This window comes from Drosophila arizonae, chromosome 5 (assembly GCF_054131065.1).
Source record: "Drosophila arizonae isolate 15081-1271.41 chromosome 5, UAZ_ARI_1.0, whole genome shotgun sequence".
Lineage (NCBI taxonomy): Eukaryota > Metazoa > Arthropoda > Insecta > Diptera > Drosophilidae > Drosophila > Drosophila arizonae.
Genome location: NC_142925.1, coordinates 15,952,441 through 15,966,763, shown reverse-complemented (window position 1 = coordinate 15,966,763; position 14,323 = coordinate 15,952,441). Strand labels below are relative to the sequence as shown.

Sequence of the window (14,323 nt, the reverse complement as noted above, 5' to 3'; positions counted from 1 at the left end):
AAAGTTCACATTTAGCAACACTGGTCGAGTTTGCCGCTGCCAGACGTACCGCAATTCTGTTTATTATCGTGTGTTTTTTGATAATTTTCTATTAAAATGGTATTAATAATGCCTATTAGCCCACCTGAGCACGGTCTCTTATATACCGCGAATAATATCAAGCTTAAGCTTGGAGATAAAATTGTTGGTCCCGGCACAGTATATATTTCACAAAAGTGAGTGCAAAATTTTTTCTGCACACACGAAATATTTAGTAATTGTTTTTTTTCGGATTTGTTTTTTCATGAAGCACGCTGTCTTGGCAGCCGGCTGATCTTGCTGAAGGGATTTCGATTGAATGGAAGCAAGTTAGCCTGCATGGAATTTCGTCGAATCCTAGAAAATGTATTTATTTTATGCTGGACCGGAAAGTAGAATGGGAAGGCGTCTATATGGGTCAATCTCCCGAAGTCAATGGACAGAACGGGGGCGGTGGGGATGAGCTGCGTCGAAATGCTGTTGCTCTTGCCAATAACGAAGTTGACGAGGGCAACGGCAGTGATGAACACGACCAGGATGATGAGGACGACGACGATGATAATTTCGAGGATGCTATCGATCAACATTTGGATGAAGTAACCGAGTGCTGGTTGCTACCTGACGATATTCACACTGTGGACACCATGTACAATGCGATGACCACTTGCCAGGCCCTGCACCCTGATTCGGCAGATAGCAACTCTGAGGATAGCGATCCGATGGAGGATGCAGGTGGCGTTGGAATGGCCTTCGATGACCAGGACATGGCTGAGGATGCACACACACTAGGACGCAACGGCGGCGAAGTAGGTGGCATGCGAAATCTAAGTCTGGACGATGATGATGAACGCTTCGAGGATGCGGATGAATAAGGCTGCAGAAAAGTGCACTAACCTACTCCCCACATAAACATAACATACATACGTATTTATATATTTGAATATTTTATACAAATTATAAGTCTAAAGAGTACGATTTGTGAAAATATCTGATTAGCTTTTGGAATACTATATACATATATTATACTAAACGCTGTAAGCGCACGAATCTCTATGTGTTTTCTTTCTTTGCTTGCTGATAACGTTTCAGCTCCTCTTCGAGTTGTTCTTCGCTTACGGGAGATGCCAGCTAAAAAAAAAAAAATTAAAATGTCTTTACCATATGTCATTGTACAAATACTTCATGTAGTATATTTACCGCATCGGCCACATCTAACAAGATTAATGCCTGCTGGTATGCGTCGCCTTTGGAGGGTACTTTGTCATAGTTCCAGTACGTAAACTCCTCAAAGGTGCCAGTGAGACGCAGTTGACGTTGCTCCTGATGTGGATCAGTTTCTTGCAAGACTACACCTTTAAACCCCTCGGGCACTGATTCACGCTTGCCCACTAGAGGATAACCTCTTAGTGAATTTGTTAGCACGCCGGGACCATATTCTGAAGATTCCCGCGTATAATTATTGAAAAACTTATCCACATTTGCACATTCCCCGTTGCCATCGATTTTAACTGGTAAGTAATGCAGTTGCAGCGGCCTCTTATTATCTAATTGCTTAGCATCGAAATCAAGTGTAATTGACATTCTACTTTCTTATTTTTATTTTCGCAAATATTTATGTATATATTTGGCACCAAAAGAAGCCGAAACACGAAATCCCAAACAAACACCGCCAAATTTTTCAGTGCTGTATAACGATGGCTTGACAAAAGTAGTCAGCAGTGTAGAAAAATCGTTTTACAGCACTACGTGTTGGGACGAACCATAAAATGGCGTTTCTCGTTGAACAAGAACTGATTTCTGCGCGATATTAGCATTATATAGTTGTAAAAATAATTAAATCGTGGGCCAAAACAGAACAAGTGATGAAAATAATGTAGTTATATTAATTGAAATTAAAGAAGTTGTTTTAAAATCCAACGGTGTGTACAGCTAACGTGCTTCATTCGTATTCAGTTGTCGCTCATACATACATACATACATATGTATATTATTTGCTCTCTCGCCGTCTCTCTGTAAGTATAAAAACGAGAGCAGTGCGTAAAAAAGCGAAAGAATATTTTTGTTGCAAATGTTGTTGCATTTAAATACGTAGTGTATAGTTAAATGCAGCTACATGCCTACTTCTATGTACGTGCATGTACGCAAATCGTATAATAACTAACAAGTGTGTGGCGGGCAGGGCGTTTACAATATTGCAAATTTTGTGGAAGACACACACAAACACGCACACACACAGGCACAAACAAAATAGTATGCACCCATACAAACGCATTGGAAAAAAATCAAATTAATTAAACGGCGAGTGAAATACATGTGTATATGTATATTGTATATATACAAATGCGTTCGTAGTATGTGCATTATTTAATACAATTTATGAAATAATAAAAGTCAGCAATTGTAAATTGCCTGCACGCTGCCTGCAACGGCTGTGTCCCGTGTATTCACATGAGTGTGTTTCTGTGTGTATGTGTGTGTGTGTCAGTGTGTTTGTGTGTAACATGTGCGTGTAAAATGGTTTTAAGGCAGCATCAACAACAACAACAAAAGCAAAACAGTTTCTGGTGAGTTGTGTGTGCTACCTGCCAAAGCCGATTTCGTTCACTTTTTTTTCGCCGTGTCTTTTATCTGTCGTCTATCTGTGCGCCGCCGGCACAGTTTTGCACGCCCTGTCTGTATTATGACACATACACTAATACCAACACTCAGGGACTTCATTCATTTTCAAAGCTCAGCAAACCACCCACACAAATGCAAGTGCTTATCTTAACGAACGAACGTTTTAGTTATCAAAATGCGTGTGTACTAATAAAAGAAAGAAGAAAAAAAAAACTAATTCGTATAAATTGAATTATGAAACTCATAAATAATCAGTTTTGTCATATTTCTATTGCAGTTTGCGTTCGCAGTGCCAACCAACAACACATGAATTATAAATATTTCTCTGTGCAAAAAATGACACAAAACTGCAACTGCAATAGCAACAGCAGCAGCAATAGCAACAACAACGGCAACGGCAACAGTAGCAGCAAACCTCAAGGCTACAGCAAGAGCGGCACCAGCTGCTACACCAATACCAACAACAACAGCAACAACAACTACGAAAATTGAGATACTTTTGTTTTCTGTTTCTTTTTTTTTTTTTTTTTGCTACTTCTCTCTACCTCTTCCTTTTACTTCGCTTCAATTAATTTATGCTGCCAACAACAACAAAATTAACAACATTTAATGCCCGAAAATGATCAACACGATTGTCCGACAGACCAATTGTTTTATAAGCAAATAACAGATAATTCAACTATATATATTTATATATATATTTTTTATATATATACCTATGTAAATTCAATTGCAAAAACAAAACAAAATTAAGTCTGAAATTATGAATAAACTGGATTATCCGCGTCGCAATGGTACACATAAGATACGAATAACGCGTAAGTAATGCAAATTACCTCTAAGTAAATGTGATTATTAATCTATTATCATTTTTCTCTTACAGTATTGTGTGCTAGGAATTTGGCGCGCAAGGATTTGTTTCGTAAGTATAATTCATGTATATATGCATGTATGTGAATATCTGAAATTATTAATGATGTTTATGCAAATTGATTTCGAATTCAAAACAATCAGCAAACAAATAGAAAATGTTTCTTTCCCGTTGTCGAGCTTCGCTGCGTTTTAACGTGCTACGTACCTCGGGTGTTGTAGCTAAATTTAGCATTTCCTTTTGTCTACTTTCATTTTTTTGTACAAATTACCGGCAAAGAGTGGGCGGGGGCGATGGTGATAGGGAGCTGGCTAGGCAGCGCTAGCTCAAATTAGGGTTGCCATGCCATTTATATATGTATATATATAAATATATATGCATAGACATACATATATGTATGTATATATATATAATTTGTTTACACATAACTAAAATGAATTATTACTAATTTACTTTCATTGTGTTGCTCTCTCGCTCTCGCACTCATGCACGCACAACCCAATTTGTGGATGTGTGTGTGCTTGTGTTATATTTCTCTTATTCATTTCTTTTTTGTTTTTACACATCGTTGCACTTAAAACACGCGGGGGGCGTCGAAGCGACGACTATAGCGCCGTCCGCATTGCCTAATGTTTCTATTTTTTTTTTTCTTTTATACATTTCTTCAAATTATAGTATATATTATTAGTTTGATACGCATTCGACAGGTGTTCATGAGGGGAACCCCAAAAAAGGAGCTGCGATTGGTGTGGATTTCTATGCCATACGAATGGCACAGAAATGCTAATGTGTAATTAACAGCAGCATGCCAAGTAGCTATCCGAGTAGCTAGCGGGCTGTGGACTTGATGTCACTCTTTGTTCATGTTACAGATTCACATCGAGTCGACATCAATGCACTTGACATGGTTGGGCTGGGATTGGTTTGATTTCTGAATGCTTTTTGCTTCCATGCAAATGCGTGCAAATGGCGAAAAAGTTGGGCGCTTTTTTGTTTATCGTTAGACTGATTAGATTCGTGCTATAAGCAAGTATCGCACTGGGCACGTTGGGAAAAACACAAACGCAGTTACAAATTGGGTAAAATGTGTGAGTGTGTTTTAGGGTCTTACGTAGAGGACTTGACACTATCAGAAAGCATTTGATTTCTAGAGAGATATATAAATAGATATCATGGGCGTGGGAAGCATATGTTATGACTAATTTTTCTATCACCCAAGTCGAAACGAAACAACGCATAATAGTTTTCAAAATTTTACTATAAACTTCTATTTAAAATGTTCATTCAGTTGTCGAAATTGTTATTCAGAATTAAATTTCAGCAATACTTTTGGCCCTTCAGAAATTATTAGTTTGATACACATTCAATATACATATACATACAAACACGCACTATATATATATATATCATATATATATTTCTCGTAGTAGACTTTTGCTTTTGCTATCAGAAACAAAAGGTGCAATATAATAATTCAATTTGTGTAGAATTGTGGGATTAAAGAAGTACGATGATTGCACTGCTGTTGCGCAATCAAATAACATCAAGGTGCAACTTGCCTTTTGCAATTTCACATTTGCGGCGTACGTTGTCAAATGGTAAAACTCCGTCAGAAATCGATAAAGACCTAGACAATGATGGCAAAATGAAGGACTCTAGTGGAGCACAGCCTGTGATCGAAATGCCCAAGAAAATCAACTTGGAATCGACTCTCATGAGATCCTCGGCGGATGGGAAGTTTGTGCTGAGCATTCGTCAGGTGCAAGCCTTAAAAAATAATTCAGTCATAAAGCTGCCCGCAAAGATGACGCAGTCTATGACAATGTGTACGAAGGGCAATGACAACCAGAAAGGCTCCGATAGCAATAAGAGCGGGGATGAGAAGAAAGATTTACTTGCAATGACCGAAGAAGAGTTAGCTAAGAAAAAATTGAGAGTCCAAAAATGTTTGAAACCGTTGCGCAATATTCGAAGATTTTTGAAACCAGGAACATTGGAGAAAAAACAAGAGTACGTACGTGGTTGGCTAAAGAAGAAACTGAAGGATCGAATTAGAGAACCAAAAATGAATATTAAAGATAGAATGAAAAGGAAGCCGCCAATTCTATATAAAGAGATAGAAAATTTTCCATTGAAGCCCGTACGCGAAGAGAACAAATTTCCAGTAAACAAGCAGATCCTTGAAACAGACGATGATAAAGTTGCCGAGAAGCTTGAGAATGCGAAGACAATGTACTTCAAGTATAAGCCAAAACGAAAAGCTCTATTAAAATGTACTCCTACGAATGGCGATAGACAGGAGATTAAAAGGGAAGATCTGTCTGGCGTCAGGAAAAAGGCAACTCCGAAGAAACCTCCAGCGAATAACGGACAACAAGGATCCTCAAAGTCATTTTCCACATTTGTGCAGGCAACTCCTCCAGCTCCAGGAGCCAGAGCAAACACACTACCTGGTTTAGTTGATACAAACCCTGTATCAGTTATTTACGACAGGAAGCCAACTCCTGGAGTGTCGACAATATTAGGCGCTGGCAAAGATTCTCCTCCGGCAAAGTCTGCAGCAGATGCTAAAGCTCCCGCATCCGGTGGTGCAGCAGCCAAGCCGCCAGGTCCACCGCCTCCGCCCAAGGGTCCTCCGCCAGGCACACCGCCACCTCAAACTAAGACGACTTTCGGTCCGCTGGCAGACGCGGACCGCATCTTCACAAATCTGTACGGCCTTCACGACTGGCGTCTGAAGGCAGCCATGAAGCGGGGCGACTGGTACAAAACCAAAGAGATAATCGAAAAAGGTTCGCCCTGGATTATTAACGAGATTAAGACGTCGGGCTTGCGTGGCCGTGGCGGAGCTGGTTTTCCCACTGGCCTCAAATACTCCTTTATGAACAAACCGCCCGATGGCCGACCTAAGTTTCTGGTCGTCAATGGCGACGAGGGCGAGCCGGGCACGTGCAAGGATCGAGAGATTTTTCGCCACGATCCGCACAAGCTTGTGGAGGGATGCCTGATAGTCAGTCATGCAATGGGGGCCAATGCCGGCTACATCTATGTGCGCGGTGAGTTCTTTAACGAGACCTGCAATCTACAGTACGCCATAGCGGAGGCCTACAAGGCAGGATTCCTGGGTAAGAATGCCTGTGGATCGGGCTTCGACTATGATCTGTATGTGCAGCGCGGCGCTGGGGCCTATGTGTGCGGCGAGGAGACATCGCTGATCGAATCCTTGGAGGGCAAGGCAGGAAAGCCACGCAGCAAGCCGCCCTTTCCCGCGGACGTGGGTGTCTTTGGCTGCCCCTCGACAGTTACCAATGTGGAGACTGTGGCCGTGGTACCCGCGATTTGCAGGCGTGGGGGTAAGTGGTTTGCCAGCTTTGGGCGCACTCGCAACTCGGGCACAAAACTGTTCAATATCTCGGGACATGTGGAGCGACCCTGCACAGTGGAGGAGGAGATGTCGATGCCCACACGAGAGCTCATTGAACGACATGCCGGAGGCGTTCTTGGTGGCTGGGATAACTTGCTGGCTATCATACCGGGCGGCTCATCAACCCCCTGTATTCCCAAGGAAGACGCATCGAAATCTATACACGACTATGACGGTCTGATGGCCGTGCGATCTTCGCTGGGCACCGGCGCCATCATCGTGATGGACAAGACGACGGACATCATCAAGGCAATTGCACGTCTGGCCGCCTTTTACAAGCACGAGAGCTGCGGCCAATGCACGCCCTGCCGCGAGGGCCTGCACTGGGTGCACCTCATCATGCAGCGCTTTGTCACCGGGCAGGCGAAGCCCAGCGAGATCGACATGCTCTGGGAGATAACCAAACAAATCGAGGGCCACACCATATGCGCTCTGGGCGACGGCGCTGCCTGGCCACCCCAGGGACTGATTCGCCATTTTCGTCCAGTCATCGAGGAGCGCATGCGTAAGCGTGCCGAGAGTGATGCTGCCGCCGCCGCCGCCGCTGCCGCACCTGCCCATAAAAAGCCTCCCGCCGTGAATGCATCGTGCTCCAAATCCACATAAGTGTAAATGACGTTTTATTTGCAATAAAAAAAACCTTTCCTTCGTCGGTTAACTTCATGCAACAATGACTTCCTCTTGCAGCCGAGTGAAAGTGCAGCCAGTCGTTCATTTTCCACAAAGTATTCCCACTGAGCCGCAAAATTGTGCCACGTAGCGTTAAGCCAAATGGGGTTGAACGACATGTGGTCGACAGTGGGTCGGGATACGGTAGTCAATCGATCGGCACTTTCCACTGTGCGGCTTGGGAGAATGCCAAATCGTTGTGACAGCTCGAAATGTTATGATACCATCCCTATTCATTGAGTATACGCTGATTATATAATGCAACTTTTGAGAGCATATCCAAGTCGACCATCGTTCTGGCCGCTATTTCCTTTTACTTTTTGCCATTTTGCTTTTGTGTTCTTTGGAGCATAAAATCAATCAACAGCTGTTGCCGTCGTCCACAGTTCAAATTACCCACACACACACACACACACACACACCAGGTGCTCAGATACAGGTGCGAGCGCGCGCTGGGCTGCAACTACAGGTAGAAGCAATATGCCTGACAGTCAACAGGATAGCAGCAAGCGAGCTGGCATTTCATTTTAATCACCTTGCTAGCTGCCACATATATATCTATATATATATAAATATATATATACATATACATATATGTTATGCAAATACTCGTATAGAATGCTTTATTACCACTTCTTGGGTGTGTGCATAAATCAATGCTAATTGCTTCAGTGACATATGATAGAGACATAGTGGTTCGTCTACCTCATCACTGATATCCCACTGTGTATATGGAATTAGGTATAAGACTCATCCCATCTATTGGCACTTGGCCTCGTTCATGCTTTTGGGTCAGTATTAAAGACAATTATTAAAGCGCCGTTGTGATTTAATTGAAACTTGTTGCCCTCTGCGGTCAACTATTCACAATCGTATGAACTAGGCTAATTGAATGAATGAATCTCGTTGGAGTCGCTCAGCCATGTGGATTGAAGGGCGGCGTGCCGGGTATGCGAGGATATGGTTGGTTGACACGTGGTCGACTCCAGCGGCGCTCGTCGAACGGTGCAGCCATTGTCGAGGCGACGCACAGCGTCACTAGTGCCAGAAACAACCAAGCGGTAAAGGTGCCGAAGCGAATGGAAGCCATAACTTCTGGGATGTGTGGCTGCGTCAATGATGCGTCTGTTTATATATAGGTCAGCCAGTGATTGTTCTCCGAGTAATCTAAAATTGAGTATATGTTTCAGAGTGTGATTACCCTCAGTGGGCAGTAGAGATTGTCTGATTACGCTGAGAGGGGACTCACAGGAAAGCTGTGTGCGTTACTTGATGATTAGAAGGGGGCCGCTCTGATAACCTAGCCTAGGCGAAGCCGTTGATTTCAATTGTGTCACTCGACGTTGTCGCAGTCGATGTTGTTTTTGTTGTTGTTTCAATTTCCGGTTGCTGCTCCTCCATGCAGGCTGGGTTCAGTCGCCTTAGATCGATAGCGATGCGATCAGGGAAGCCAGGACGAGCATGGGGTATATAGCAAGAGGCGAGTTGCATTGAGTGGATCAGCAACCATATCAGCAATAGAAATCGAAGCATTGCTATAGAGAGATTATTGTAATTCACAACAGAGACCAAACTCCACTTTGTCGTGTTTGTCTGCACGCTGTTTGCTTATATAGCTTGTTTAATTTGCCACATGCAAGCCATTTAAATAAATATTGTTTAGCAAATTACTAAAATTACTCCAATTTGGTTTGTTTTTTATAGGGTTGCCCGATCCGTTTGCAAAAGTTCAGGTGGATGGCACCGGGCAGGTCTACTCCACAGAGATAAGCAAGTCCTCGCTGGATCCCAAATGGAATGCGCACTACGATCTGTTTCTGGGGCGTGGCGATTCGATAACGATAACCGTTTGGAATCAGCGAAAGATACACAAGGGCAGCGGATTTCTGGGCTGTGTGCGCATTCCCGCCGTGACCATACAGAGTCTAAAGGGCACGGGATGTAAGTAAATTCGCCTATTCCAATTGATAAAAGTTGCTAATCGAATGCCTTTACAACTTTCTAGTTCAACGCCTGGATCTTGGTAAATTGTCCCCGGACGACGATGAGTTGGTGCGCGGGCAGATCATCATCTCGCTGCTTGCCAAAGATGGACCCTGCAGTGGCAACCCGCTGGCCATTGTGGGACCCAGCGGCGATGTGCGTGGTCCGTCAGAGGAGGAGTCCTCCTCGGTGGATCACCTGCCGGAAGGCTGGGAGGAGCGACGCACGGACAACGGACGCATCTACTATGTGAATCATGCGACCAAATCGACGCAATGGGATAGACCCAGAGTGCCGGCAACGCCAGCGGGGACAAAGTCGCCGCAGCAGCGTCATCAGCACAATGGCAACAACGTGGACAGGCAGCCGCCGGCAGGTCCAACACGCTCCACAACTTGCACAAATCTGCTCAACGGCCACAGCAATCGTCAGATGTCGCGCGAGATGTCAGACGAGCGGCGTCACTCAACGGAAATACTCTCTAGTGTAGGCGTGGGCGGGGCGGGTGGTAAAGAGAACACCAGTCCCAGCTCGGGAACCGCGGGAACGACGACGACGACGACAGCGACGGCCACACCGGGTAAAAAGTCAACGTCCAGTCGAGCGGGAAATGCGGCACTGGAGCCATCTACGCCCAACAACAGCACCAGCAGCAACAGCAACAGCAACGGCAGCAGCAGCAACAATGCGACAACAACAACGACAACGACGGCGACTGGTCGCCTGCATAGCAGCAACAACGACAATCATGTGAAAACGCCAAAGCATCAAGCATCGACAGCACTGAACGGGCATGCGCCGGGCGAGGCGACGCCCACATCGCCCACTGGCCAGCAGAACTATGTGAACGGCAACGCACAGAGTGTCCAGTCGGCGCAGCCTCAGCACGGCTCCAGCAACGGCTGGCAGGCGGAGGATGGCACGACAACGGCACCGACAACGACAACCACGCCTGCAACAACACCGCCCAGGCAGAGCCCCACCGCTGCCACCACGACATCTTCATCATCAACGCCTGCCACACCCACCACCGCCAACAGCAGCAGCAACGGCAATGGCAACGGCAACGGCAGCGTGCATAGTCCGAATGCGAACAGTAGTCAGCCAGTTAGCAGCAGATCGGAGAGGACGGCAGCGACGGCAACGCCTGCGCAGCGTTCGCAGCGGCGCAGCTCGCGTCAGGCAGCAGAGGAAGCAGCGGCGCGTCGGAGATCGTCACGGGGCACGCGAAATACTGGGGCAGGTGGTGCGGCCATGCCGGGTGGTGTGCGTTACGGCTCGGCAGCTGTAGCGGCGGCAAATCAGGCGGCGCGTCCTTTTCTGGACTTGCCACCGGGCTATGAGATGCGCACGACACAGCAGGGTCAGGTGTATTTCTATCATATACTCACTGGGGTCTCCACGTGGCATGATCCGCGCATACCTCGCGATCTTGACACGCAGCATCTGTCGCTGGACGAGATTGGGTCGCTGCCAAGCGGCTGGGAGCAGCGTAAGACGGCCTCGGGCCGCGTTTACTTTGTAGATCACAATAATCGCACCACCCAGTTCACGGATCCACGGCTGAGCGGCAGCATACTCCAAAGGATATGCAATGGCAGTGGAAATGCGCCAGCAGCGACACCAAATAGTGCAGCGGCAGCTCCACCAGCAACAGCAGCACCACCACCGACTGCAGCACCACCACCTGCGACCTCGAACACTGGCAGTACGACAGCCACACCGCATCGCCGAGCTACGCCGCACATTGTGGTGCCGGACCTGCCGCAGGGTTTGCTTGAAGGCGCTGATCTACTGCCAAAGTATCGACGCGATTTGGTTGGCAAAATGCGGGCATTGCGTTCGGAACTGCAAACGTTGCAGCCACAGTCGGGCCACTGTCGGCTGGAGGTGTCGCGCAGCGAGATTTTTGAGGAGAGCTACAGACTGATTATGAAGATGCGCGCTAAGGACATGCGCAAACGGCTCATGGTCAAGTTCAAGAACGAAGAGGGCCTGGATTATGGTGGGGTGGCACGCGAATGGCTTCATCTGTTATCCCGCGAGATGCTCAATCCACACTACGGCCTATTCCAGTACAGCCGCGACGATCATTATACGCTGCAAATCAATCCCGATTCAAGCATCAATCCCGATCACCTGTCCTACTTTCATTTCGTTGGCCGCATTCTGGGCATTGCGGTTTTCCATGGTCATTGTCTCGATGGCGGCTTCACCACGCCCTTCTACAAGCAACTGTTGAACAAACCCATCACCCTAGGAGATATTGAGGGTGTGGACCCTGAACTGCATCGCAGTCTCACTTGGATGCTGTAAGTATAAATTGGAAGTCTTTTAGTTTGCACTTATTAAATGTTGTTTTTATTTTACAGGGAAAGCAATATCAGCGGGATTATCGAGTCCACATTTAGCGTGGAGAACAATAGCTTTGGAGCTCTGGTGGTGCACGAGCTGAAGCCCGGCGGGGCGTCTATTCCCGTTACCGAGGAGAATAAGCGCGAGTATGTAAAGCTTTATGTGAACTATCGGTTTATGCGTGGCATCGAGCAACAGTTTTTGGCACTGCAGAAAGGTCAGTTATTACTCTTTATCATATATATAGAATACCTTACTTACTCAAACCTATTTCTAATTGCATAGGCTTCTGCGAACTGATACCCAGCCATTTGTTGCGGCCATTCGATGAGCGCGAATTGGAATTGGTTATTGGAGGCATCTCTAGCATCGATGTCAATGACTGGCGCAGTAATACGAGAATGAAACATTGTACCAATGACACACCTCAGGTTCAGTGGTTCTGGCAGGTAAGATACCTATTCTTATTATCAATTATATTCGTCAAAAAACATATCGTTTATTTCAGGTGGTTGAGTCGTACAGCTCTGAGATGCGTGCACGCTTACTGCAATTTGTGACGGGCTCTTCGCGGGTGCCGCTGCAAGGATTTCGTGCGCTGCAAGGCTCTACAGGAGCGGTGGGGCCACGTCTGTTTACCATACATCTAACGGCAGATGTGCCCACACAAAATTTGCCCAAGGCACACACCTGCTTCAATCGCATTGACTTGCCGCCCTACGAAAGCTATCAGCTGCTCTGTGACAAGCTGACGCAAGCCGTTGAGGAAACCTGTGGATTTGCTGTGGAATAATTACAACGCACACATACACAAATACAGACACACCCACACACACATACATGCATATACACACTCTTACACATACGAGCGCATTCTTGTACACTCATTCTTGCATTATATCACTTACAAGAATATATAAAAGCGATTTGAAATCAAAATTATACTGGCCTGCGTGCCCCCCCAAAAAAAAAAAAAAATTGCATTGGAATTTGTCTGTTGAAAAATGCTCCGCAATGCTGTTTAGTGTTTTGCTGCGCCTTTTGCAGTCAAAAAAACAATATCAAATTTAAGAAAGAAACGATAAAATAATTAAACAGACTTATTACATACATATTTATGTGTTGCCCACTCAAAGGCGATAGTTCTTTAACATAGTTACCAAGTGCATATACACTCAAACGTACATACATAAATACATGTATATCTATATAAATATATACTTGTATTCAGCTGTCTACCCTTGGCCTTTGTTTGTTTACGTCGTGTTATAAATTGTAGTTTTAATTATTGAACCCATATACATATACATTTTATATTTATATATATGTATATAAAACATATATATATATATCATAGTTAATAATTAGGCGTAACAAAAAAAAAACAACCACGATAACAAGTTTTTATAATTGTAGGCATTGAACCAGCAATTTATTGCTTTTGTTTAGTTTTAAATGCATTTTTATGTTTACTAATTATATTTTGTACATTTATAAAGAAATCAACTCAATGCTAAGTTTTTTATTGTTAATATTGTCTTTAAATACACACACACGCACACATTTTCTAAACAAAACAAAAAAATCATTCAGTCCCACAAAGAGCACATTATACATATTCATAAAAATGTAATTTTAATTGAAATATTTACTCATCATCATTCACCCTTCCCTAAACACCAAAAACACAAATACAATTACAAATCAAAAAAACACTTGAAAAATTACTCAATTATTCTAATTAGTTATTTTAAAAATTTTAAATAAATGAAAATTATTTAAATTGAATTTGATTAAATACTTTATTTTTTAGCTGGCTCGGCTCGGCCTGCGACTCAATTTATGCCAAAACTAATTAAAATATTTCGATGAACAAATTATATGTAGGCACATGATACGTTACAATTGAAGAACGATACGAATTGGACAAATTTCTAGAAAGTGATATTAGTAAAAATTTTTAACTGTCTTTGAATTAAATTGTAACAATTAGTAGCTATATAAGAATCCCTAGAACGAACCTGTATTGATTTCATTATCGCAAAAACACTTCAATTAAACTTAGCATACAACAGATAACATACAAGAGACATACATACATACAACAGACACAAGAACAAATTGAATGTTAACTTTTAAGCTCTATCTGAAATTGATAAACTGACAACTTTATGAACAAGAGCGGAAATCCTGCTAAATTCTTCATAAAAGATTAACAAATCGTTGTAAACAATCTTTAAAATTCATATAATCAAAGACTTAAGAAGTAAATTACAATGTATTGAAGTAAACGTTTCTGTCTATATTTTTAATTAAATTATATATATATATTAGGGCTCACACATACATATTTGTATATTGTGATGTTGCAAAATGACGAAAAC

The 14,323-nt window shown here is 43.9% G+C and overlaps 4 protein-coding genes across 7 annotated transcripts; 3 read left to right on the top strand and 1 right to left on the bottom strand.

Annotated features, from left to right (window-relative positions):
- Positions 1-72: 72 nt before the first annotated feature.
- icln (chloride nucleotide-sensitive channel icln) lies at positions 73-1,065 on the top strand. Its single transcript, XM_018011288.2, has 2 exons — positions 73-215; positions 290-1,065. The coding sequence occupies exons 1-2, from the start codon at positions 97-99 to the stop codon at positions 888-890; spliced, it is 720 nt and encodes a 239-aa protein (XP_017866777.1). The 5' UTR covers positions 73-96; the 3' UTR covers positions 891-1,065.
- Positions 936-1,750, bottom strand: LOC108616224 (uncharacterized). The gene is made up of 2 exons (XM_018011290.2): positions 1,216-1,750; positions 936-1,146 (listed from the first exon to the last, which is right to left on the bottom strand). Exons 1-2 carry the CDS (start codon positions 1,597-1,599, stop codon positions 1,069-1,071), a joined length of 462 nt encoding a protein of 153 aa, XP_017866779.1. The 5' UTR covers positions 1,600-1,750; the 3' UTR covers positions 936-1,068.
- An 8-nt stretch (positions 1,751-1,758) lies between these two features.
- Positions 1,759-13,727, top strand: Smurf (SMAD specific E3 ubiquitin protein ligase). 4 transcript variants are annotated; one of them, XM_089469574.1, is made up of 8 exons: positions 1,759-1,937; positions 2,915-3,455; positions 3,521-3,559; positions 9,306-9,542; positions 9,607-11,896; positions 11,957-12,156; positions 12,225-12,388; positions 12,448-13,727. In XM_089469574.1, exons 2-8 carry the CDS (start codon positions 3,401-3,403, stop codon positions 12,730-12,732), a joined length of 3,270 nt encoding a protein of 1,089 aa, XP_089325700.1. In that variant the 5' UTR covers positions 1,759-1,937; positions 2,915-3,400; the 3' UTR covers positions 12,733-13,727. The 4 variants fall into 4 exon arrangements, with proteins under 4 accessions (XP_089325700.1, XP_017866769.2, XP_089325699.1 ...); XM_018011280.2 differs by having other exon boundaries at positions 1,759-2,030; XM_089469573.1 differs by having other exon boundaries at positions 1,759-2,030; positions 2,893-3,455.
- On the top strand, positions 3,590-7,595 carry ND-51L1 (NADH dehydrogenase (ubiquinone) 51 kDa subunit-like 1). The gene has a single exon (XM_018011284.2). It carries the CDS (start codon positions 5,019-5,021, stop codon positions 7,536-7,538), a length of 2,520 nt encoding a protein of 839 aa, XP_017866773.1. The 5' UTR covers positions 3,590-5,018; the 3' UTR covers positions 7,539-7,595.
- Positions 13,728-14,323: the final 596 nt, after the last annotated feature.